Here is a 26389-nt window from a genome sequence, read left to right as displayed (position 1 = left end):
TCATATGTTAATTATGCATTGCATGCATAATATACCTACTATACATAAACGTGTATGCACACAGGCTTCCACTGTGCTTCAATAGGCAATAATAACTTCTTTCACTTTTTTATCAGTGCAGCACTATGCTAAATAAACATATAGTCAGGACTGCTGATGTGTGTGCCAAGAAAGAGCAGCTTTATTAGGTTGCCGTTCACGGCGGTGTGTGGGTGTGCACGTGAGAGTGTTAATACTGGAGGGAAGGTTAGTGAGCGTAATTGAATCATATTACTTCCTACACATGGCTTGTCAGGCCCTTTTTATGACTTGGAGTTAATCCATAAGGATGCTTAACATTGACTTAGCCATGCATTGATAAGTTACGCCAGGATGCAGAATGTCAAAAAGCTCTCTGAACATTAATATCTCAAAACAAATATTTAGTATTAAAAAAAGGGAGGGATACCTCAAACAACTCTTTGTCAATCCTTGCAAAGCTGCTGTCACAAAGCACAGTGGACCCAAAAGCAGGACTCAGAGCAGAGGGTAAAAGGTAGTGAAGCTTTAATGTACAGAGTACAATCACAGGCGAAGGTAACAAAATTGACAGGCAAAAGATGTCGTCAAAATATGGGCTAGAGGTATACAAAAACACTAGGAAGGTAACACAAGGGATAATGCTGGAGAGTAAGATAGACACGGCATACAACAATCTGGCAAATGACAAGGGAAACAGGGTGAGTATACAGTATATGCACTGGGACAGGGGCAGACGATTACACACAGGTGACACACACTAGGGAAGGAAGGGTAATCACATAGGCAGGAAGGCAGACAAAGACGGGAAGTGACCTGAAACAGAGAGTGAGTAACAAAATAAAACAGGAAGTCAGGGAAACAAACATACATGTACTAAGCGTGGGAACTGAATGTGACAGCTGCTGTCCAATAACAAATGCAAAAGAAATACAGCAGAAGCACTAACCCAACCCTGCTCAGTCTCTCTTCATCTTAGCTCTTTTTGTGAGATTGCATCACATAATGCAAGGTAGATTTGCACCATATAGTCTCTACAGTATGTGTTGCCAGTCCTACCTAAACATTCCTGAACATGTAATAACAGCAGGTTTCCTAGTGCTTATGGTTATATTAAACAACATTACAAGGCTTTGGATTCTGCAGAAAGTGTGTAAATATCTGCTGTAGTTAGCTAAGATGCTGTCCTAGACACATTAGTCTCCAGATGACTGGCTGGTAATAGAAAACCAAAGCAGCTCATCCATGGGCTTTTATTGGCCTTTAAGATTTTCATCAGCAGTTATTAATAACACTGCTGACCAATCCACTGCTTTGCTTGATGAGCTGTGACGTCTTTATTGGCTCCTTTGGATTGCTTGATGAGGAGCGCAAGACATTTTGGTTTCTGCTCAGTGTGTTACTGTAGTAGAAATGGCCCTGGATGGACTGTACTTTTAATATTTTAGGCATTTAGCTGACAACAGTATCCAAGGTGCTGCAGTGAGTAAGGCTGTAGAATGAGCTTTGGTCAGGACAACAACCTACTCATGAATGTCAGCAAGACTGAAGATATGATAGTGGACTTTGGGAAGAAGCAGGAAAGGAACTACACCCCACTTAATATCAACAGGTCCTCAGTGGAGAGGGTGGACAGCAAGGACTTCACTAGGATTGAAAGAAAGGGGGTGCTTAATCCCCAGGGTATTTGAAAAATCTTTGCAGTCACATCTTTTGTTACTGTTTTAGCACAACACTTACAGTATAACAACCAGTCAATAAAACCAAGATGTTAACAAGTAAAAAGTGGCTGACATTCCGCTTCTCCCATTTCTACTCTGTTCAACAAAGTTACTGTTATGTTAGCTTTTAGACACATCAAAGCTGCATGGGGGAATTTACTTAGGCCAGAGTTTGCTCCTGATAAGTTCTTCTTTAAGCAATGACTTAATAAATAATATCTGGCTGGTCATGTCAATGTATAATAAAGTAATAGCATACTATATCTAAAGAAAGAAAGAAAAAGAAAAAAAAGCATAATTTATCATGTAAGCTACTGATATGGATCCTATTTAAAGTGGCTACTGTTTAAATACAATAACCTTATGGCGGAAGGAATAAAAGATTTGGAGTAATGATTAGTCTATATACAGTATGTACTGTATGTAGCATTGCTTTCATTTTATTTTAACAAGTGTATCTGTTGGCATGTTGACCTCAATCACACTGCTGACCTCAATCACACCGGCCCCCTTAGAATCAACTGCCCTGCCAATCTCCTGCTTCTCTTTCTCTCTGCTGAATTATCTTCCAATATCCATCTCATCTGCTCTATGAATGGAAGGATACAACGATGCAATAGCATTAACAGGGACCTTATGACATTTAATTTTCAGTGACAACATTCTATAGGGATGGGGGGAATGTTTTAGAATAGGACTACTAGAGATGGGCTGTATTATTGACAAAGAATAAAGAGTTGTGATTAGCTTGCTAAGTTAACAATTTCTTGTATTTTGCTCGTTCACTCTAGCTAGACTATAGTTTTCCATAGCAATCCAGTATATCCCCTAGGGCTGCATAATCATGGCCAAAATGATAATCACGATTATTCTCACGATTATTTGTTGATTTTAACCAAAATAAATGTTATCGTCACAAAGGCTATTTATAACTAGAGGGAGTGTTATAGACGCTACTCAAGGAGCGACGGCTGATCCTTATGAATGGGTCCAGCACGGGTCGAATGGCGGATACACACGTTGTGTGTATGAAATGTCTGTATCACTGCGCTGCATTTTTATGAACTGTGACATTCGGGCCATGCGTCACATCTCTGGCCCAGGTCCAGCAGGCTCCGTAGTACACGCTGTTACTATACCAACTGAAGTTAGTTGCATTCAAAAACTTCTTCTATGTTCTTCGCCGAGACGGCCGCGATAGCACAGTTACCCGCGGAAACACTGGTACAAATACAGTTTTGCCCCTCATACTTAACAATATACAGCTGTGTTAATAAAAAATTAAAACGGTAGACAAATGTCAGAAATGTGGACCGGCGGCCGCTGTGTGGTCGGGCGTGGAGAGTAAGACGAGAGAGAGTAGAGGAGATATTCAACACAGGCACTGCTTTACAGACGAAATGGGTCATGAATCGCAAAATGAAACCATATCCATATAACATAATTCCAGCGGATGCGAGGACATTAGCATCGGTGTGTCCTAGAGGAGCTAACAGCTAACAGACGCTACTAGCACCAACTAGTACTGGGCACTGCTGTTGTCTGAAAACAACACACATGGGACAAAATGTTGCGTTTACAGGTAAACGGGTAAACCTTGAGACCGACGTATAACCGACTGCTATTTTCCTCTGTGACTGTCTACATCTAGAATCTAAGCTGCTCGGGGTGCAGGGAACTACTCTGACTGGCACATGATCAGACAGTAGTTCACGAAGCGGTAGATGGGCTATGAAATGATGCTTTAAAAAAACAAAACGCTTGATCAAGCAATTTTGATCTTGGGAAGTCAAAATTGTGATTGTGATTAAAATTTGATTAATTGTGCTGCCCTAATATCTCCTTTCCTTTACCTCAAGAAAACATAGCTAAGGGTAAGCAGTTAATTAAAAACATCTTACAATTTTACTCCGTATCACTTTGTGTAATCAATCTTCCTTTCACCATTAGCGTGTGTATCGGCGTGTGTGGGCAGGAGGTGGCATAGCAAGTTCAGACCAAAGAGTAGACAAACCAAGACGAGATGAATCCTCCAATTACTTGCAACGCTCTAAAAGCTGCCAGTTCACACCAATGCACCGGTTTCTGCGTCTTGAAGCAAGTTTTTCCTTGGGGGACTTGTGGATCTTTGTGAATTAGAGATTGTGGTCTAGACCTACTCTATCTGTAAAGTGTCCTGAGATAACTTCTTTTAAATTGAATTGAACCGAGGGTCTGAGCTGAGGCCTCCATCCTGACTCAGTGGTGAGAAAGGCAAGGCAGAGATTGTTTTAGCTCAGAGGCCTAAGAAAATCTGTGTTTCCCCTTAAATTACTGAGTAATTTTTACTTCTGCATCATTTAAACGCCCTGATAGGGAACATGAATCCCTGATAAGGAAACACCACCGAACGGGACCGTAAGGCCCTGGAAAGAGTGGTTTGTTTGGCTGAACGTATAATAGGCGGTACACCAGGCATTGCGAGAAAATGGCTAGGAGAATCATTAAAGATCCAAACCATCCAGGTAACAGCCACTAATCCCTGCTGATACAGTGGCAAGATTTAGTTTACACACCCATGCTAAAGTTGATTAAAAAGAGGAATAAAAAACATCTTTTGGAAATTGATCTTAATGCCCTAATTCAAGGGAGTTAGGAAAATTCAACCTTTTAAGGACACCAATTTTCATTGTGAATGAATAATGTACTGTGAATCAATAAATTTTCTTCCTTAAAATACAAGGGGGCATAAGTATACACCCCCCTATGTTGAATTCCCATAGAGGCAGGCGCATTTTTTTATTTTTAATCCTGGAGCCAGGATACTATGCATCCTGACAAAGTTCCCTTGGGGCTTAAAATAACACCCCCACATGATCACATACCCTTCACCATATCTAAAGATTGGCATGGTGTTATTTCAGTTAGCTTAATAGCTGGTTTGATTTGCGTTGAGAGATGATTTTATGGAAAGTTCCCCATGCCAATCTTTAGGTATTGTGAAGGGTATGTGATGATATGGGGTTAGTTTAATTCCAAAGGCCAAGGTAACTTTGTCAGGATGCATAGTATCCTGGATCCATAAATATTATTAATATCCATGAACACAGAGCAAAACATGTTTTTACAATCCTCTTGTCAAAAATGTTTTTCTTTCCCAAACGCAACCATTGGCTTTGCTGCACCCAACAAATCTATTTCATGCCTTGCTGTTGCTGGTCTGGGGGGATTTGCTGACCAATATGCTTCGGCAGTGTCTGTGCACAGGATCCCCGCTATGCCCCTGTGTCAGGCACATTGGCACGTCCAGGGTTACAATACAATATATATCCCATACAATTATTCATTTTGAGGATTTTTTTTTATTGCTAATCAACAGTGGGGACAACTGGAGCCACATGTGCAAAACTTGAAACACAGTCTGAACAGCAGCTGTTCTTGTGGACTAAACTCTAGTTCATTTTCCATGACAGTTTTTCAAATGTTCAAATGCTAATACACTGCTGTCAAAACTTGTAACCACACATTCAACAGAATGGATTTCATTCAGGTGCATTTCAAACACTGCTGATTGCAATTTAAGCTGAAAGCCTTAGCAGGTGTCTTGTTTCAGACTTGTTAGTCTTTGTAAATCTTGTATATAGGGAAATCTCTGGAACCTTTTTTGGAAATAAACAAACTCTAAATAAGAATGACTTTGCTGCTCAAGAGAAACAGTGAACAGGTAAAAGGGCAAAGATACAAAAATGTCCAGGTAAGATGTCTGAGGTTACATACACAGCTATACAAATAAAAAAAACGTGAAAAACACTACAGTGAAACTGCACACTTATTATTTTCCAGAAAGTAATGGAGGTGAAAACAATGAAAACCCCACATTCATTTGTATTTATAAATGCAGGTGCATGGCAACAGAAGACATCTGGGTGTGGCCTTATGCTGAAAAGAAGCAGGATTAGCCCCACCGTTTTTTGTCACTATTAGCTACCTTTAGTTTTGTAACCAAAGTATTTAAATAAATTACTACAGAAAAGTTAACTTTTGAAAAGTACAATAGCACCCGTGACAGTTTTTTTGAAATACTATACTGGTGAATGAGACACATTTAAAATGTTATATTTAAAGTTACTATAATATTTACATAGTGTAGCAACATTGAAATTTACATGAAATTATGTAAACTATGGCAAAATTTAAAGTCAACCTATAAATGTTATATATATAATATATAATATATGTATATTTTATTTTATGTATGTTTATGTATCTATTAAGATTTTTTAGGAATGATAAATAACTAACTAAACTTGTTTCTTTTCTAAAATGTATTTATTTTTTGTGGGTCAGTACTTGTCAATAGTCTTTTATAAAAATGTGCTACATCGGGAAGCAAATTTAGGGGCTGTGGCTCAGTGGTAGAGCGGTTGCCTGCCAATCAGAAGGTTGGTGGTTCGATCCCTGCCCCTGCAGTCATTGTCGAAGTGTCCTTGGGCAAGACACTGAACCCCAAGTTGCCCCCGGTGCTGCGCATCGGAGTGTGAATGTGTGTGAATGTTTATCTGATGAGCAGGTGGCACCTTGTACGGCAGCCCGGCTACAGTGTATGAATGTGTGCGAATGGTGAATGTTTCCTGTAGATGTAAAAGCGCTTTGAGCAGTTGTTAAGACTGGAAAAGCGCTATATAAATACAGCACATTTACATTTAATTGTGTAGAAGACCCATTTACATAGTTTTTAGATGACAGAATGATCTTTCCTCTTTAGTTGACTTCACGTTGTGTTTGGGTGGAGGCTGATGATCCCATTAAAGTTCTGTTAAACTTTGATGAGGTTCATGATATCAGTAGCTGAAAGGGTTCATACAGAGGCAGTCCAAATATCATATTATTCTTAATTAGCTTCACTTTTTCAGTCTTATTACCAATGACAAGGCCTTTTCCCAGCGGACAGGTTGACATTTGACAGTATGAAAAGTAGATGTGTAAATGATTAAGTGATGATTCTGTTTAACTGCTTCAGTTCAGGGTCCTTGTATTGTTCACACTGTCACAACTTACTGAGACACTTAGACAGAGCCATTGTTAATGTTCTTTGCCTAGTAAGACAAGTCAAAATATCTTCTGTGAAAAAGGACTATTTGCACATAGCATCTTTTTGGCAGCACATTGGTATATATGCCATGAAGCTAGAGGCCTCTATGTCTTGCTATGTTGTTATCCCTTCCCTTTCTCCCATGCGTTCTTTCCCTTTCTCTCTTTTGCTTACACACACATACACACACACGCACGCACACACACACACACACACACACACTCACACACACACATACACACTCACACACACACACACACACACACACACACACATACACTCCCAGTGGATTACGTTTTGGTGCTCAGAGCCTCCAGGGAATGGAAAGTGATAAATACTGGGAAGTGAGCTACTGCTTTGAGAGAGAGTGGTTCTGAACACAGAAGGAGAGGAGGCAATAAATTGGTCTGGAGTGGGAGTGTACTGGGCACATCCAAGTCTCTAAAGATGACAAAGGGTGTAGATGTGTGTATGTGAGTGTGTGTAAAAGAGAGGGCCTACTTTAAGACCTCAGGTCTCCAAACACATCCATATACCCAACCCATATTTTAATTTCCTCCTGTCCTTCTCTTCTTTCCATCTGCATCAGGTGAGCCAAGTGGGGTAGCAGACTGAGCAGCAATCTCTCTCTCTCTCTTTCTCCCCAACATGCACACACACACACGCACTAACAACCCATAGGGTGTTGAGTGGGAGGCAAGCCTAGCAGACACACACTTGCCAAAAAACCAGGCCAGAACCAAGCCAACAGGCCATAACCGTGTGTGTGTGTGTGTGTGTGTGTGTGTGTGTGTGTGTGTGTGTGTGTGTGTGTGTGCGGGTGCATGCATGTGTGCGTGCACCACACTACTTAGAGTATTGGAATGTAAGATAGGCCCATTATAAGTGGAGCCAGGAGAAACCAGCCAAATCCAGATCATGGCACAGAGGAAGAGATGGTGCAGTGAGGAAAAGTCTGATCTGGCTGAAGTGCATTTTAGAAACCCCAGAGGAGATCTTAATTTACTTGCTTTCCTTATTTAGATCTCATAATTTACTGCCATACACTGCAATCACATTTAGTATTATGGGTTACACTGTATTTTACATCTGCAGGCAGACATCTATCCATTCAGTCAGTAGCCTGTAGCTCATGGATGCTGCTCATCTCTCATGGTTGCCTAAATAAAGGCTGCACTTGCGCCAAGGTGTTCAAAGTGGCTTATTTGAACTCTAAATGGTTTATTTCTCATTAAAACATTTTGTCCTGCAGGTAATTTACTGTTTAGTTGGTTCAGTCAGGAGAGGACCTTCTAATTGTATTTTATTTTATTTTATTTTTATTCCAAAGTAGCGTAATTGTGTTTAGTGTGTTACAGGTTGATATGTAATCCAAAATTATTTAGGGTTATCAATGTCATATTAGGTGTCTAAATAGGTTGCAGAGTCAAAGACAAAAAGTCAGCATTGCAGACATCGTCTTATCATTTTTTTACTTCTTTTTCTTTTTATGCTCTTATAACAGCAGTTCTGACATCAACTGCAGGCTTTTCTGCAGGCTAAACAGGCACACATGGCTCTATGTGACAAAAACAGTCCTGGGACCTACAAAGTTATAAAACATCTAATCTTGCCATCTCTGACTGGCTGATAAGCTTCTGGTTCCCTCATTTGTTGTATACTACAGCAGTGGGGAGTCCAATTTTTGGCATTTTTATTCACTAAGGCAAAAGATAAAGGCCACTGTAAACACGGACTATATAATGAAAATCCATCCATCATCCATCTTCGACCGCTTATCCGGTATCGGGTCGCGGGGGCAGCAGCTCCAGCAGGGGACCCCAAACTTCCCTTTCCCGAGCCACATCAACCAGCTCCGACTGGGGGATCCCGAGGCGTTCCCAGGCCAGGTTGGAGATATAATCTCGCCACCTAGTCCTGGGTCTTCCACGAGGCCTCCTCCCAGCTGGACGTGCCTGGAACACCTCCCTAGGGAGGCGCCCAGGAGGCATCCTTACCAGATGCCCGAACAACCTCAACTGGCTCCTTTCGACGCAAAGGAGCAGCGGCTCTTCTCTGAGCTCCTCTCGGATGACTGAGCTTCTCACCCTATCTCTAAGGGAGACGCCAGCCACCCTCCTGAGGAAACCCATTTCGGCCGCTTGTACCCTGGAAACATAATGAAAATGCTAGACTTAATTTTACGAAAAGTAATTGTTTGTTTGTCTTATAATTTAGGAAAAGTATTGGGAAAGCAAACTGTTATAAGATTAGATGAGATCAAACTTTACTGAATTACAGTAAGTCTTTTGAGCAGTAATATTTAAATTATTCAGTAAGAAAGAATGTGTGTTCATGAAAATGGCATGAACATTGACAGTAGTAAAAGTCCTGAATGTTGAACAATTATATAGCTTCAATTCAAATACATCTTCAGTGTCTTGCATGCACCATACCAACAATAAGTGAAGAAGTGAGGTAGGATACAGAGGAACAAAGGGAATTCTAAAGAAGCAAAAGAAGTGAAACGGTAAGCCACAGCGAGGGAGTGTTAAAAAGGTACCAAGAGACCAAAAGAAAGATAAAAAGAAAAGAAAGAATAGGCAGGAAGAAAAGAAAATGAGAAGGAGTGAAGGAATTTTTTACTGAGATATACTGGCCGAGTATGTGTACACCGTTGTTTACACATCTGTTTTATTAACGGCCTCTCACTGTTTGAAACATATGTACTGAATATACTGTGTGTTTTATAATTTCCATTGATGATGTACACTGGTAAAATATGACTTGTGTTGTTTTTCAGAAACCAAGCCAGGAAGTGGTCTCTGCAAACCAGGAACCATTGCTTTGTTTGGTAACGTGGTGTACAGCGGACTGCTCAACGAGCACTTCTGGCACTTTGGGGTTCCCCTTGTCACCAGACTGGTCAGTTCCTCCTGGCTTTTTTTTTCTCCTTTCACTTGTCTTCCTAGATTTTATTATTTCCTATGCTTTCTCTTTTTGCTTTAGCTGTTGGCTTGATGACTCTTCTCTTAACGACACACACACACACACACACACACACACACACACACACACTCACAGTGCATGTGTGTGTGACACTATCTTTGTGGGGACCCCGCGTTGACATAATGTAATCCCTAGCCCCTTACCCTAACCTTAACCATCACAACTAAATGACTAACCTTAACCCTTACCCTCACCATAACCATAACCTAATTCTAACCTTATCCCAAAACCAAGTCTTAACCCTCAAACACCCATTTAACATTTTGGCCCCGCAAAGCTATCGGGACACCACAAGTATACTGGACACACACACAGACACACACACACACACACAAACACTTATGTTTCTGTCTGTCTTTGTGGTTTGGTTTACAATAGTTTTAAGCATTCCATGTTATGTGAATACATAAATTACATGCATGAAGTGTTTTAGAAGTTATTGTGAAGGTGTTGTAACTGTTTGAACTGGAGTTGATGTTGAGGTTTCGTTCAGTAGCAAGACATTACCTAAAACCACAGTAAGTCTGATTTTCTGTGAGCATATCTTTAAAAAAACAAAAAAACAAAAAACTTGTGGAATTTACTTTACATCGTAATATTATTTCAATGCAATAATGCAGGCTTTATCTTGTTTTGTTGCTAATTTTTGCAGTGTTGTAGCATGGTAAAGCTTGTTAATCAACCTGCCTCATTTCTTTATTCTTTCACCCCAATTCAGTAGTCAAACATTACATTAAAATATGTACATACAGTACATTACAATGTGCTAGCAGATTTCCTCCCTAGATAGCTTGGCTACATCATTAATCACGTGGTCCCTAAAGATGGTCTTGTCTTGTTAATTGTTGATAAAAAAAGTAATTGGTTTGCACCAGCTAAAGTCTTAGAGGCTAGATTTTGTTGTAGTAGGCTTGAAATGTCTGAAATGTGCCTCTTTCTGGGGGGTGTTGAACAGATGTATGGCATTCTTCTGGGTTATGGCTGGAGGCTGAAGGCTTTTTATCTGTTTGTTTTTTACCCGCCCTATAAATAATGGATTGGGTTCTAGCATTAACACAAACTAATGCAATATTTGTTGTATTTCAATTAACTTTGAATTAGGCTGTAATCTATTCCATGTCACTTGTTGATTGCATGGCTCTGTTTTATTGAACTGCTGATAAATGTTACATTTGATAGATATCGATGTGGTCTTCCCATCAGGACACAGCTGAGGGTATTTGCTGGCTCAGTTTGATCACTCGCCCATGAGTTTGTGAGACATAAACACATCCAGATGTGTCAGCTGATTTTGGTTCATGGGGAAATAATTGTTCTTTGCTTTTTTTGTATACATTTTGTGTATATTTTAAATTCAAATAATTTATCACTGTTTGAAAATTTGAAACCAGATGTACTGTCAAATATTGAAGAGTAGCTTTCAGATGGTGTACTGGGAAATTTACAATATTTATTTTCAACATGGTGAATATTTAAACTAAATATACCTATACAGCTGATATAATCAAAACTTATTATAAGCTTCCTTGGCCATGTTTTATTTAGAGTGATGCTGTATGACACACACCTACACACCTACACACACACACACGTACACACACGTACACACAGCTATTTTAAATGATTCAGGGCATTGGAGTGTTATGGGGTTGGAGCTCTATAACAAAGATACTCGAGTTAACAGCTGGTGTGTCCAAAGAGTAAGGTTATACTGTGCTGGCATTAGCTTTTTTTAATGACAAACTTGTTTGATTTAGCCTGTTATTGATAATGATGATGATGCTGTTTCTATTTGTTCTGTTTCTATTGTTCCTGCATGAAAATTACCATGTTAAATCAAAGCGTCACACTGTTCCTACATTGTTAACTAAACATACAATATCAATTAGCATACATTCACGTTTGTATTACATGACCAGTTTCTTTGTTCTTTGTTCCCTGGCTTCAAACACATTACCCTGGAAGCCCTGGTCTCTCATAACGTGCATCTTCAGGATTCAATTTCTTACCAGTTGGCACTTGCAACCCCTTTGGTCCTCAGTTGTGAGCCTTTTAGGATTGTGTCTTGACTCCAGGCAGTATTTGAAATACAGGGGAAAGATTTGAGCAACCCAGATAGCCTCTTGTTTACTGTGTGTTGTTTTTTTATTGTTTCTAGGACGAGGGTGGTTAAAAAAAAACATTGCACCAGTGAATAATTTTTTCTTCTTCTTTGATTTCCCTAACTTAATATTCTCTGTATCAAATGGAATGTATTGATTGTATATTTTTGGTGATAGGCAGGCACATTCATGTATGCGTGTGCATGTGTACAGTACCTCCCACCCCCGAAAGATTTGACTCCTGCAAAAACCATGTTGTAATTTGAACAAGTACCACACAGGTGCTATAAACAGGAGGGTAGGGAAAGATAATTCAGTTCACCACCTTACACTGAAGTAAAATTTTGACAGCATTACATTTATTTGTAACAGAGTACTTCTACCGTAGAATTGCAACCTTTACTAATATAAACAATCTAAATACATGCATAAAGTCCTCTGAGTCTCTGGAGAAGCTGTGTCAAATAAATATAGAAAATAACCCGGGAATGTGGTCAGGGACTTGGAGACAAAATGTACAACCAAAAGTCTGTGTCACACACTGGGGACATGGATATGCATGGAGGTTGTAAGAAAAAAACAGTCCGGGCACCTAGGTAGCTCAACCCAGTAGAACGCACTCCCAGCTTCAGCGTCTTCCGCTGTCCTATAAAAATAAAGGCCTAAAACAACCAAAACATATTCTATAAATAAAAAAGAAAGAACATTCTCAAGTTGCATTAAGGGAAATGTAGGATCCTTTGTCTCAGCCTCATCTGCTTCAATGTTGACTATTATTTTTATATACATTTATTTGTTTTATTCATAAGTTGTGTTTCATGAGCTCCTCAAACTTTATAGGAGTGAGGTGCTTTATCACTAGAGGATACCTATCAAAAAGCCCGATATACAGTATATCTTATAACATTCACACCTCTAAGTTAATATAAAACTCTTCTAGTTGTACTGTATTGTTGGAGTCAGAAGCCTTTTTTACTCTTTTAAGCCACTGACGTATCCCTTTATCTAAGGACGCGTTACTAATGTGTTAATTGAGCAAATTGAAAATGAATAAAGACAGATTAGGAGACGGACAGAGAGTGCGACAGCTGTGCAGCACTCGCTCCACTGAGTTTATTGTGCACCAAGAACTGATGATGAAGGCAACTGCCTTAACACAAGGAAACATGTAAATGTGTGTGTGTGTGTGTGTGTGTGTGTGTGTGTATGCAGTATGTACACTGTTCATATGTATCTGAGCGTAACCCATGTCTGGCAGTTCCTAGTGGGCTAAGAAAAGACATATTGGTTCTTTGATACGCTTCTTTTTTCTTTTTTTTTCGTTGAACAATTTCCCCGCGTTCTGTTGTGACATTCTGTATTTTTTTAATTTATTTTTTACTAGTACAGTGCTTGTTCAAAATGTGTTTGAAAGTAAAGTAGCCTCGGGATGGAACTTGTTTTGATGAAACATTTGTACATTCAAAAGTTGTTTTAGTTGTGCAACAGAAAACTCAGATTGGTTAGATAGTCTAGCTAGCTGTCTGGATTTACCCTGCAAAGATCTGAGGAGCAGTTAAACATAGTCTGAGGTTAGAATGCCAACACAAAGAAAGTAGAAGGTGGCAGACATTTAGCTGAAAAGAGGGACATCTGGCGGATTTTCTGGCAGCACTGGAGCAATCCTGGAACGCCGTGGATGTAGACTATTACTAGAGACTATTACCAAACATACATGCAGTGCTCTTACTTACTTTTTCCTTGACAGTTAATCTCATCTCTCCATAAGGAGCCTGGCAACATTTCTCCCCCTTTCCTCCCTTTCATAAGCAGGCGGAAGGTACATGTCAACCCGGTCTCACGCTAGTTCGTGAAGTGTTCACGTTATTTTTATTTTTATTTTTCTTGTTTATTTTGTGTACATGTCACAAACTGCCATGACACTGGGCTGCTCTGGGGGACACAACAACGGTGAAATCAAACGCCACACGCAGGACGATGACAAAAACTTGCCCGGGACACAATATGTAGTCTTTGAGGGACGCAACAACAGGGAAATGAAATGACACACTTGAGCACCAACAAAGGTATGGACCTCCACACGCGGAACGCGATCCCCGGTAAAAGAAACACAATCTGCGGTCTCTGTGGCTTGCAACAACAGGGAAATCAAACGCCACACGGCGGGCACGTGGTTGTGAAAAAAAAAACGGGGAAAGGAACCGTCACACCCAGGTCATGCCAACAAAATTGGAATGGTTGTGGTTAGGAAGAGAATAGGAAAGGAAAGGAACTACACGTGGGACGTGATTCCCGGTCTCTAGGGTGAAAGCCCTGTGTTGTTTGAGCCCTCCAACACCGCGACCACCGCGGCTTTTTCATTCTAATCGCTACCGTAATCGTTCAGTGATCATGAAATAGGCTTCCCATTGAAATACATGACTTCAAAATTTGTAATCAACACATGAAAATAACAACATTAACGTGACCTGTACACAAATCAATAGATTAAATAACGTGACCGTTTCACAAACTGCCATGAGACTGGGCTGTACGTGTAGGGTTTACAGAGTGGTAAAGTGCTGTATAGAAGACTTACAGCAGCCTCTTTGATTGGTAAAGTTGATACCCTGATGGGGGAAATGGAAATAGGTTTAAAGCCCAAAAAAATGATGTCTGTTGTCTGTTAGGAGTAAATGGCTGAGTGGTGTTGTTATAGAGCCTATTAAAGTGCCAATAGGACACATATTTTGTAATTTAATTTGGAGGACTTGTAACATTTGAACATGTATGTACAAAAAGAGGTAAAAATAATGCTCGTTTTTATTTTTCATCAGGACATAAACCCCGGTCTCCTGGATGAAAGTTCTGTTTTTGTTTGACCCATCCACCACCCCAATCCACTTCCTCCTTAAGTTGAATTTTGAGTTCTTATACTTTGTCATCTTACTTCCTGCTTTGCGTCCATCATAATTACTATGCACACTAGAGAGCACACTATAAACATGTATATGAGCCGCAATTGCTGCAACAACTTATGCGGCTATTTAGGGGAGGAGAGTCTCTTTAGAGGGATTGTATATATATATATTGTGTATAAACTGTACACACCAATGTAGTATCTTATGTCTCTGAGTGCTTAAAATGTCAGTGTCAGCCAGTGTGTTAGTTATCATTTCATTCTTTGATTGGTTAGTTTTTACATGGCATGGCTTCTAAATTTCTGAAACCGTCAGAATTTTGACACAGGCTGTGTTTGGTCTCTCTGAATCAGCCTCACAGTGACATCTAGGACCACTGTTTCCTGTCAAAATTATAGTGTACATATGTTTTACATGGTCTTCTTCTGTTGATTATGTGCCTTGAACAAACACTTTACCACTTCCCTCCTTTTTCTTTGCCTCTGTCCCATATAGTAGGCAGTATTGTTACTTACTGTAGAGGAAAAGAAAGAAATGCCAATATGTGCTCACTAACCAACCGGGTATTAAGATACATACTGGTACAAATGCACAATAAGAGGGCAAAGTAAACAGTGATGGAGCCAAAGCAGCCTGCTGAGTTTTTCCAGGTAAGAGATTGCTTGGCGTGCCTGGCAGCAGACAGCGAGTCAATGCGAGGAACTCCTGTAGGAGGATTGAGATCAGGTGGAGCTGGCAACACTGCTCTCTGAAAATGTGATAGAGGGCTGCTGACAGCACAGAAATCCAGACTCTAAGCACCAGACTGTGGGGGCTCATCCAGGACAGTTTAAATATGTGTGTGCACATGTTGCTGCATTCCAAAAATCACACTGCAAAATTCCCAGCCCATAGGTTGTAATTATAACCTTTCTGCATTCAAATGGATTGCCATTGTTGGTTCAGATTGTAATAATTGTAATAATAATAATAATGTTATGCCGTGTGAGTATGCAGATTTGTTAGGCCATGCTGTTTAGTTTGTTTTTAGGAAATTTCAAATATTCTCCAGATTTTCTTTGAGATATTCACACTATTTCTTTTTCAATTTAGTAAACTAATAATTTTGTTTGTTTGGATCCCCTTTTAAAGCAGCTATTCTTTCTGGGTTCCATATACTACACTGTGACAATACAAATCAAAACTGCTTGAACACAACTCACAATGACATAATGATTATTACAATACAACACACTCATATTGACATTCACTGAATAAGAACATTAATATTCATATGAATCAAAAAAATACAACACTAGATACAACTATATAGCCGGAAGCCTCGATTCGCGGGTTCAGACCTTTTTTCTCAATAGTTTTTAAATTAAATGGTTCTTCAAGCTAACTATATTTGCTTTAGTCTGGCTGGTAACAGCTTTCTGCTTGTTTCTTTAGGCTAACTATATTAGCTTTAGCCTGGCTGTTAGCAGCTTTCTGCGTGGGGAAATGGCCTGGAGATGTTGTGATTAGTTTGTATTTGCAGCGAACATAAAACACTGACTACTGTAGCTTCACTGACTACCCATCAAAACTAAGCGCATCACTGTGTCAGCAGCAGCTGCTGCCTACGGTACTTTTCTACACACTGAGAGCCTCAGTTCCCATGACGAACCCCGTCGGACTCACGTCACATACACACCCTGGCTACCTGTCTTAATGGGGAAGTGTTGAGCAGTAATAATCATTAAAAAGGAGAACGGTGAAAGTTGATTATCCTGCAATGCGACTATCGCGCATGTGCACATCGCGATGTCAATGCTAAAACATAATATCGTTCAGCCCTAGTGTTGGGGTATATCTGGGGCACTTCTCTGAACTTATCTGATCATACCCTGTGAGTTTTGTGATGACTGGCCATAAGGTTGGTGATTTGTGTTCATTATGTCCAGAGCCAGGCCCCTTTCAAAGTTCAATGGTCAAAAACTTGAAAGGTAATTGAGATATGGACATGCGTTAAACAACTTTTAGTATGCTTCATCTAAAGATGATTCACTGAAAATCTAGTGGCAATCGAAGCTACGGTGTAGGCGGACCTTAATGGTCCTTTAGGCTTTTTTGTAGAGCACATTAAGCTGCACTTGTGCGCGGAATCTGAAGTCAATTGTACTAACAGTGTGGGGGTCTTGTCTTTCAAAGTTTGCATTCTGAAGCCTTAATTACAGCGCCACCATGTGGCCGATTGGTTTCATATTTCTATAGCAGCACATGCACACCATTTCCAGTAATTTCCCCAAGTTTCATGTTTTTAGCCCATTTCAGCTCACGGGAATTTGAGCCGGCACGGCAGACAACAAATAATAATAATAACTAAAAAATACCAACATAGAAGCGTTCTACTGCTTTGCAGTTTGAACCCTAACAAGACACAGGCAAGCTGACAAATTAACACAATAATTGGAAATAATTGTGTTAAATATAATTTGCATCAAAACTCATTCAGGCAGCAATACAACTTTGCAACAGGTTCAATAAAAGTTTGGACTATTCGCGCCAGTTCATCTACTATTGTCAGTGGGACAGTTTGAGGTCCTTCTGGGGATGCTGCTTAAGAGAAAGAGAGAACGCAACGGTAGATGCGGTGTGAACAGATGAGAGAGAGCAATCGAAACAGAGGAGTGTAAAGGTTTAAGCGCTTTAGATAGAAAGTGAATGTACAGTAGCTAGAGTCTGCAGTTTGAGCACAAATAAATGCTGCAGCTCCTCAAGAACAACGGTGAGGTGTCCTGTCTTGTTTACCCGTCTGTTCAGTGGAGTGAGGGGGGGTTATCTTTGGAGACCCCAGCCCCCGTCTCCCCCTAAGTTTTTGTATTAAGGCACAAAGAAATTAAACTTCAGAAAGTCTCTTTTCTGAAAGTGTTTTTTTAATAATATATTATAACTAATATTTTCTTAAATAATCTGTGAGGAAGTGAGGGAATGTATGCACATATTGCTTTATTTAAACCAGCCCAAAATGGCAGAACTTGGTGGAAAGATTTCAATCCCATTGTCTGACTTAAAAAGCTGGACCAGTGTTTTTTATTGGTTTGATAGCAAAAGGCAGTAGGTGCAGCTTTTGTGCCTTCATTTTTTACGGGCCGATCTGACGTTTTCTGCTCCAAACACAGGGTTAATGATTTATCAAACAGTTGCAGCAGGATCTCTCTCTTAAGGGAGGATTGTGCAAAGAATAAGAGGCATGTTTACAGAGATGGATTATATTCCGCTGGATGTACTAAAGTCACAAAATTTGCCATGGTTAGTTTTGCAGGAAAAAATCTCTGTTTCTGAAAAGCAAGCATAAACATTGAGCAGATGGGATTTACAGAAGCCACAAGGAAGGCTGCAGTCGGGGAAAATAATGCATTAAATATAGATTTGTATGTAGCTAAAAAACATTTATTATAAAAAAGTATGAAGCAATTAAGCATGATTTTTATTCATGAACACAATATTCATTGTTGTAACGTAAACAAAATATGCATTCATGAAATTTAAAGTTGACTATCAACAAAGTAAAATTCCTAAAAGCTGCAACAAAAATGTTCCTTCTGGTGTTAAGTGTGTGCTTGGTTGCATTTACCTCAGTATTGACATCCATAGGAAACCCGTCACAACCTTCACTTGCTCATATTGTGTTCCATTTCCACTCGGAAGCTGGATTCTCCAAGGTCAAAGTCGGAAACTTGCCCCCTGACCTTGGATTTTTGAGCTCGGAACTAGGACAACCATTGAAAACCCTGAGCTAAATATCCAACATGGCTGCTTTGGGCATCAACAGTTGTAAAAGCTGTAGTATTTCTGTCCTATTTGTATCTCACTAAATCAGTCATACACACAGTGCTGCCCATCTTCTATCTGTGGACACGTTCCTACGCCGTTGGTTTGCGCAAATAACAGTTATACATATTATATAAACTGGCATTGCTAACAATAGTTAGCTGGCTAAAGCTAATGAAAACAAAAAAAATTGGAGTAAATGGAACACATTCAACTTGGGTGTGAGTCATTCCCTTCTTCGGCTTCCGAGTTCCGAGGGTATTGTTTTAGTCAGTGTATCAGTAACAGTTGTTTTCTCATGTGGTTTGGACCAAAGCAAATACTTTGAAATCCAGATCACTTGTAATTTCTCTCAGAGCTTAGTGACTTCATAAAAATCCCACTGCTGAACTTTGCCCATGAGCTTTCCTTTAGTAGCGAAATGCATCTGGAGGACATCCCAGGTGCAGTCCAGGAGCTGACTGGGTAATGAGCAACATGCAAATTGAAAACCCCACCACACATTTGCGCAACATCTTCTCATTAACTGGCCAGAGATGGCAAACGTACTCACTTCCCGTACTCCAGTAGAAGAACAGATACACAGTACAAGTACTGATTTAACTTCTTTACGCAAGTAAAAGTAACAAAGTACCGGCTTGGAAATTTACTCAAAGTATAAAAGTAGAAGGAGCCTTGCAAATGAAACAAACAACAAATAGCTTACAGGAGGCATTTACACCTATGTGTTTTTTCAAATTTGATGATGGATTTTTTAAAGCCAGTAGTTTGTGGTGTTTGTTGGTACAATTTGCAGAACATTTGCCAGGAGTCATTCTTGATAACTACTGTCTCAAACAGCTCTCTCAGATAATGCCAAGGATGATTGGGAATGTCTTGCTGCTTCTCTGACAAATCTATGGGATCTTGTTTTTCTTCATTTTCAGTCGTGACGCCGTCCATACTACTATGCGCTAACGTTTCCGCCATCTAGCTGCAATGATTTGCCGTGAATGAATACCGCAGAATCTTGTAGTGGTGCAGAAGTTCAACGCATATTCCCACCCAATTAAACTGAATTTGTATGATGACACAAAAAATAACAATCATTGAAATGATAATAAACTAAAGTAACAAGCCACTTAAAATGTATGGAGTAGAAAGTACCGATATTCATGGTAAAATGAAAAGAGTAAAAGTAAAAAGTTGGCACAAAAATAAACAGTAAAGTAAAAATATCAGAAGAATCTACTTGACTACAATAACAAAGTATTTGTACTTTGTTAATTCCCATCTCTGACTCTGGCCCTGTGTATTTTGGAGGTACTGCACTTGGCAGTCCAACACAGTGTAAACCCTTATGTTGACCGCTAAGAGTTCAACATGTTATACACAGAAGGACATCTTCAGTGACTGGATCGGACTGTTCTTTAGCAAAGAGGCACATTTTCCTAATAAGGCACTCTTTATGAAAGATATATAAGGTAACAGTTAATAAATCATTTACTGATGCTTTGTAGGTGAGTTACAAGTCATTAATTTTGAAAATAACTTTTGGGTTGGCTAACTGAATATTTCCATAGAAGTCTTTGGTCACTTCAGCAAATATGAAAGGATGCACACATCATGGAGACATTTCACCTAAAAAGGTCAAGGGCCTTATCTTACACCCGGGGCAGCATGGCGCAAAGCCCGACGCAAGACTGTGCGCTTGGATCGTTAAAATAGGGCCCTAAGACAGCATTCTCTCTGTAATTAGTTCATAATCTATACATCAGTGTGTTGACTGACCTGGTGTTGCTTCTCTCCTCCTAGACCCCGACAACACCCACCACCAGTCTGTCGCCTTTTTTTGCATTAGCTCACTCACATGCAGAGTCTGGACTAACTTATTCATGACCCAGACCTGAAATAGCATGACGCCCATATTTGATAGGAAAATGTTCTCTTTTGAATGGTAGTTGCTAGGGAAAAAAAGAGAGACGCCAACCCGTCTCTGAGTTCTTGGTCGTCTTAGAGGGAGGAGTGAAGGAGAGCGAGAGCTGAGGTTGCACACCAGGCATGCATACATGTATGTAAATGGCCTCATTTCAAGCAAGTCTTAAAAACCAATTTCAGCACAAATGGCTGCAGATAAATTGGTATTCATAATCTACTTTAACTATGAATTAGTTCATTATTTTTTTACATTGGTAAATGTCAAACTTGAGACATTTGCCATTGGAGGGTGTGGGCATGGTTTTGTCCACATGGTTTGTGTTGTAAGGCTTTTGTGCCTTAAATAAATGCAGTACATTTCCATTTAAAACTAGCCTAGTTAATGTAAAAATGTATGCAAGGTTAAGGCAAAGGTCTTGTTTGTTTGGAATAATTATACCACTGTTTTAAAATTAATTTGATAATGTTTTACTAATGATGAAATGATACACAACCTTCCATACACTGGATTAAACTGACAACACAATGCACCACACTGAAAGTGTTTGATGGAACTTTAATATGGAATGTGTCACCCCAATGCAGATCTTAAAATAAAACATTTGAAGTAGAAGAGTTAAAATAAAGAGCTAAACCCATGCATAAACCATCTCTCTGAATCAGCCCTGTAGATTTCAGAATCCACCCTTGTACATGCAAAGAATATGTATTATGACTTGCCAACCCACTCTCTTTAATATTCTGTTATCAGACAAGGATTGTGATTGCTAATCATGGTATGCATGACTTGTATTCACTTTTCCTTATTTGTAAGGATTATGAGAATTACTTTAAAAAGGCCAACAGCCCAAAAGTTATATGGTAAAGCTTTCTTTTCTGCGTCATACTGATGGCCTGGAAGCAAATGTTCCAAGGCCTGGTACAAACCTGACCCAGTGTTTGTGAACCACCAATGACTTGTGGCAGCAGAATGGTGAATTTAAGATTGACTCAAAATAAATACATTTCAATACAGAATACTGTTTTTAGCTGGACTAATTTATGTTTTTTTTAACCTGTACTGAAAGACAAATTTGTTTTGTATTGCCTTTTTTCATTTTTGATGTGGATTTTAGTATGAGTGTTAGTCGTTTGTACTTTTCAGCTCTGAATAGAAAATGAAATTGACTTCACTTGCAGTGATGTACTGGCAAACAGAAACAGAGTGACGCAGGAGTGGAGTGCAGTATTTAAGGCATGAAGGGGTTAATGTGGCAACTTGCCTCAGTGGTGTATTGACTGGGGTTGGGGAGGGGGGGAGGGGGGGAGGGAATGTGCTGAGGCAGGCTACAACATCCAACCCTCACCCACCTCTCTCCCTCTGCCTGCCTGTCACCCAGCCATGTTGCAAACACACCCATCAAATGTATGCAGACACACACACACACACACACACGCACACACTGACCACTAATACGTTTTGTCCACTCTGACTTTACATCTTCATCTTACATATATTTGGGGTGGGGGTGTGTGTGTGTGTGTGTATGTGACACAAGTCATTTGCAAACTAATTTGACAGAGTGAAACATGCAAAACATGTATACACGCACATATGTGCACACAGCTTGAGCATGGCAGCGTAAACTATTCCCTCTGCACTACTGTGGGCCAGACCTGCTCAGCAACCCAACCAATACACACCACCATACACACACACACACACACACACACACACACACACATCCACACACACATTAACAATAGCATACACATCCCCTCCCTCTCTGCAGAAAAGGAAAACGGAGGGAACAAAAGATCAACAAAAAGAGAGGTATCAGCTCCAGTTTAGCTCTCTTTCACTTTGCTTTCACCGATTCCCCCCTCTCTTCTTACGCAATTGCCCTAATAGTATTTTGTTTTGATGGCTCTCTTGCATCTTACCCCCACACGCACCACCACCAAACCTCCAATCCTCCTACTCCCCGATGCTTCCAGTGCAACTTAATGAAACCGGCTGGTATCATTGGCTCTTCACCATAAGCAGCAACAAGCCAAGCTGCTCCCTCTTTGTCTCAGCTCTCTGCATGTCTTTTCCTCCCTCTCTCATCTTGCCTTATTTCCCTTGTTCCGGCTCCTCCATCGGCTTTCCCAGAACTTCCACGCAGCCTGTCGTCATTATCCACTACCCAGCGTGTGTCTGCAACACCGGCATCCCTCCACCAGCTCATTTCAATCCGTCCCTCTCTCTCCTCTTTCGTTCTCCCTCTCTGCCCCCCCCCCACTTCACTTGTCTCTTCCCGGTTGAAAGCCTCTGAGCTACTGTACCTTGTGGTGATCTCCAGCTTCTCCCACCCCCCCAGCCTTTCCAGCACTCTTCACCCAGGAATGCTGTAGAAGAAAGTCTGTCTCAGACTTGCCTCACCTCAAAACAGAGCTGCTGGACTGTGCTGCCCGGATCAAGAGACAAAGGAAAGCAAAGAGAGAGAGTGCGCTCAGAATAAGAGACAAGCTTTAGTGGATGGCAGTGAAATAGAGAGCAGGATAGTTTACAGCAAGCAAACAAAAAAAGAGGAGGCAGGGAGAGCTGAGCAGGCAGGAAAAGGTGGCAAGTTGGAGAAGAGGAGGAAGAAGAAGCAGGAGAAGTGAAGTCAAAAACAATAAACGAGGGGAGGTACAGTAACAACGCCTCACAGCACTTTCTCTCCTTGTTGCCTCTCTATTTACTCTTTTTTTCTTTCCTCTTTGGTGAAGAAGCAGAAGAAGAGTTTTTTGAAAGGTTCAGGGGAGGAGAAGCAGCGTGAGAGCCCCAGTGGCGACTCTAAGAGACAAAGTCGCGCTTCGCAAGAGTCAGCGGGAGAGGAAGACCAACTGTCTTCAGTGGCAAAGGGACACATAAAAGAGACTGCGCTACAAAACCACAAACAAAGGGGCAACTAGCTGTCGGTCAGATAACACTGAGCAGAGCAGCGTTGGCACAAAAAAAAAAAAAAAAAAAGTGACTGAAGAAGATCAGTGCAGAACAGGACAGATATACTGAAAACACACCAACAAAGACAAACAGACAGAGGAAAAAGAGGAAGAGCGCAGGCCTCTCCGGTGTCTTTTCATATCTCCGTCTTCCACCCTCTGGTCTCCCATCCCTTCTCAGCCGAGATGATGATGTATTTTTGGGTGAGTACTGAGGCCCTGCAGGGGCTCCTGAACACTACTGAGGGGCCAGGTACACATAAAGCAAAGGCATGCTGTACACTGACATACAGTGTGTGATCAAAAAGATGTGTGATTATTGATCCTATCTTTATTATATCATCTCATATCAGAAAATGCGTAGCAAAGGATTTCTTTGATGCCGCATGTGTGAGAGAGAGAGAGTGAGTAAAGTGACAAGGCATAAAGGTTTATATCATTTCCCACTTACTCGGCCTTTACTAATGATCCAGCGTTTTTATTGGCATTGATAAAGTACACCCCTGTTACAGTGATACTTTCCATCCCTGCTGCTGTAGTAAGCAAGAGCATGATGTCTTGTTTTACGAGTCTGACCTTAGAGATTTGACTTTAAAAGATACAGCAAAAACTGCACTTATTCTTAGTAGTAAAGGTCATATGTAAAAAAAGAAATGGGACGTTTGGAATTGTTAAATGCACTTATACACAGATATGGTTTTCCAGGAGGGAACCTTGCATCTCCAAAGTGTCAGACATACTTTATTTTCACTGATTGCAAGTTGTCTTCAAATGATTACAGCCATCCAAGTTGGGAGATTTGTCTTTCCATCTGTAGAGGAGTGTGTTATCTTTCAAGGAAGTCAAAAATAGAGATCCAGATATGATTGTTAAGTTATTTCACAGATTGGATGTCAATGCAGGCTGTTACAGGTTTAATGCAGTATACTGCATGCGATGTGGTGCTGTTGTGGCTTTGCAGTGTTTACACTCCTGGGAACTTTGTTTGTGTGTGAGTGTTTGTTGTTTTCGCTATGAATGTGGAACGGTCACAATGGTTGTTGAGGAATTTTTGCGTCATGCCAGTAAAGTAGTCTATCATCACACAATGTATGTACAATAATGCCACATATACAGTATATAGATACTTCCAGCAGTTGACCTTATTGTTTCAAAGAAAGACATTGCTGCATACCACATATTGTGCATGTTCATACAAAACCAGAAGAGATTTACAATAAAAAAGCTACTTATACAACACGTTGAAACACAAACTTAGTGTCAGTGCGTTGTCCAGAAAATCTGACAGTGCAAACGTCTCTACCTCAGTTTTACCAAATAAAAATGTTTGTTATTATCTATATTTGTATTATCTATCTGGTTTATAAAAACAACATCTCTTTCATTTTGCTCACATTATTCACAAAGCCTGTCATGTTCATCAACACAACATAACATGCTTCATTTACTCAGTCAGCAATTAATATGACATAAAAAAAAAAAAAAAAACAGGAAATGATCTATAATCTGAATTACCTACATAACTAAGACACACATACGTATTGGGTCAAAACAGCTGATGTGCAGCAGAACCAAATTTATATTGCTATCATGACAGAGATATATTTGTATGTATTTATTATTCCAAACTATTTTTAAGGATGGAAGAGAAAACCTGTGTTAACATCTAGTATCTAACACTGCGTCTTCTTTTGCTGTTGACTACTCTGTGAGCACAAAGTATCAATTTACGGCCAGCACTTCCATCACTAACATAATAAGTAAGAATAATCCCACAGCTGGTTATTTGCACTGATGGACACCATTTTGATTTTGTTGTGTGATGCTGCAGTACTTCTAATTCCGTTACAGAAAGATACCCTGACACCAAGTTGGGTTGAAATTTCCTAAAAAGTTAAGTCTGAAAAAAGGCCCCCATAGCCAGCAGAAAAACAATACTTGCTCATCCTGTCTCTCAAGTTCTTTAATCAAAGGCTACATAGGTCCAGTCTGTTTGATTTATTTAACAAAATATCCATTTAGAAGACAGGCTCGTATAATTATAGCTGTCAACCACAGCAAATAAAATCAGCTCAACATTTTTTTAATCTACAACACAAAATCAAAACAAGCTAATTAATGAGATGTTGCAGAGAGATATGTGGTGATGATAACAGTGATTAATTGCCTCTTTTATTTTTAAAGCATAGCAACATCACACGACAGTTTGTCAGAGTAAACCCAAACAGGTAATAACATTTCAGCAAGTAAAGCTCGCATTATTGGGCAAGTTTACATTTTAGGTGGGACGTTCATTGTCGTGTCATTTCATTTTCTGGATTATTATTTGGAAAGAACCACAGTGGTCCTGCAATAATTGCACAAAATTGAGCACTGTTAAGTAATAGTATGAAGGAAGAAGAGTATTTTCAGTTGTCCGACTGGCTACATCACTGATGGGTTTCAAGTAGAATGAATGACACATTAAGAGTTTCCCCATAAAGCATGTTTCTGGATATTCAGCATTGTATTGAAAAATAAGTTAGGGATGGAGTGCTGGTTTTGTTATCATTGTGGTTTTGTGTTGTTGATGACATCAGCGGGGGCTAGCACAGACAGATCGATGGATGCCTGGGTCATTCTATGCATCCAAATTTGATTGGCTGATGACACACGTCAGTCAAAGTAATAATCTAATGGGAAATGGCAGCTTCAACGAAAAGCTAGCAAAACTACTAGTGCTGGTCGAAGGAACTGTGATGCCTTTAGATGACATTGAAAATCCAACGGAGAAATTAACCTTATTTTTTCTGGAAACATAATTGTAATGTACTGAAAAAGTAGTTGAATTCAGAGGCGTTTAATTGTGAAAAATATATTTGATTGTGACAGGGCCAGCAGAGAAGGCCCTGATAGCTCACAACTGTGTGTGTATGGGTGTGTGTT

The 26389-nt window shown here is 40.0% G+C and overlaps 1 protein-coding gene and 1 long non-coding RNA gene across 8 annotated transcripts in view; one reads left to right on the top strand and one right to left on the bottom strand.

Moving 5' to 3' along the window:
- LOC117936761 (RNA binding protein fox-1 homolog 3-like) overlaps positions 1-26389 on the top strand; it is a 713247-nt gene that overhangs the window by 442886 nt on the left and 243972 nt on the right. For 6 of the 7 annotated variants that reach the window (XM_034860139.1, XM_034860141.1, XM_034860137.1 and 3 more), the window contains exon 5: positions 9593-9714. In XM_034860139.1, the coding sequence (XP_034716030.1) occupies positions 9593-9714 (122 nt within the window). Of the gene's footprint in view, positions 1-9592; positions 9715-22793; positions 23669-26389 lie in introns of those variants that run through there. The other variant, XM_034860143.1, reaches the window with a different exon arrangement.
- On the bottom strand, positions 1528-24042 carry LOC117936779. The gene is made up of 4 exons (XR_004655020.1): positions 24032-24042; positions 15602-15605; positions 12112-12116; positions 1528-1665 (listed from the first exon to the last, which is right to left on the bottom strand). It is a non-coding gene; the product is annotated as an uncharacterized LOC117936779 (long non-coding RNA).

Source organism: Etheostoma cragini, chromosome 21 (assembly GCF_013103735.1).
Source record: "Etheostoma cragini isolate CJK2018 chromosome 21, CSU_Ecrag_1.0, whole genome shotgun sequence".
Lineage (NCBI taxonomy): Eukaryota > Metazoa > Chordata > Actinopteri > Perciformes > Percidae > Etheostoma > Etheostoma cragini.
The sequence above is the reverse complement of the archived record's forward strand: the minus strand, read 5'-3'. Positions and strand labels throughout refer to the sequence as shown.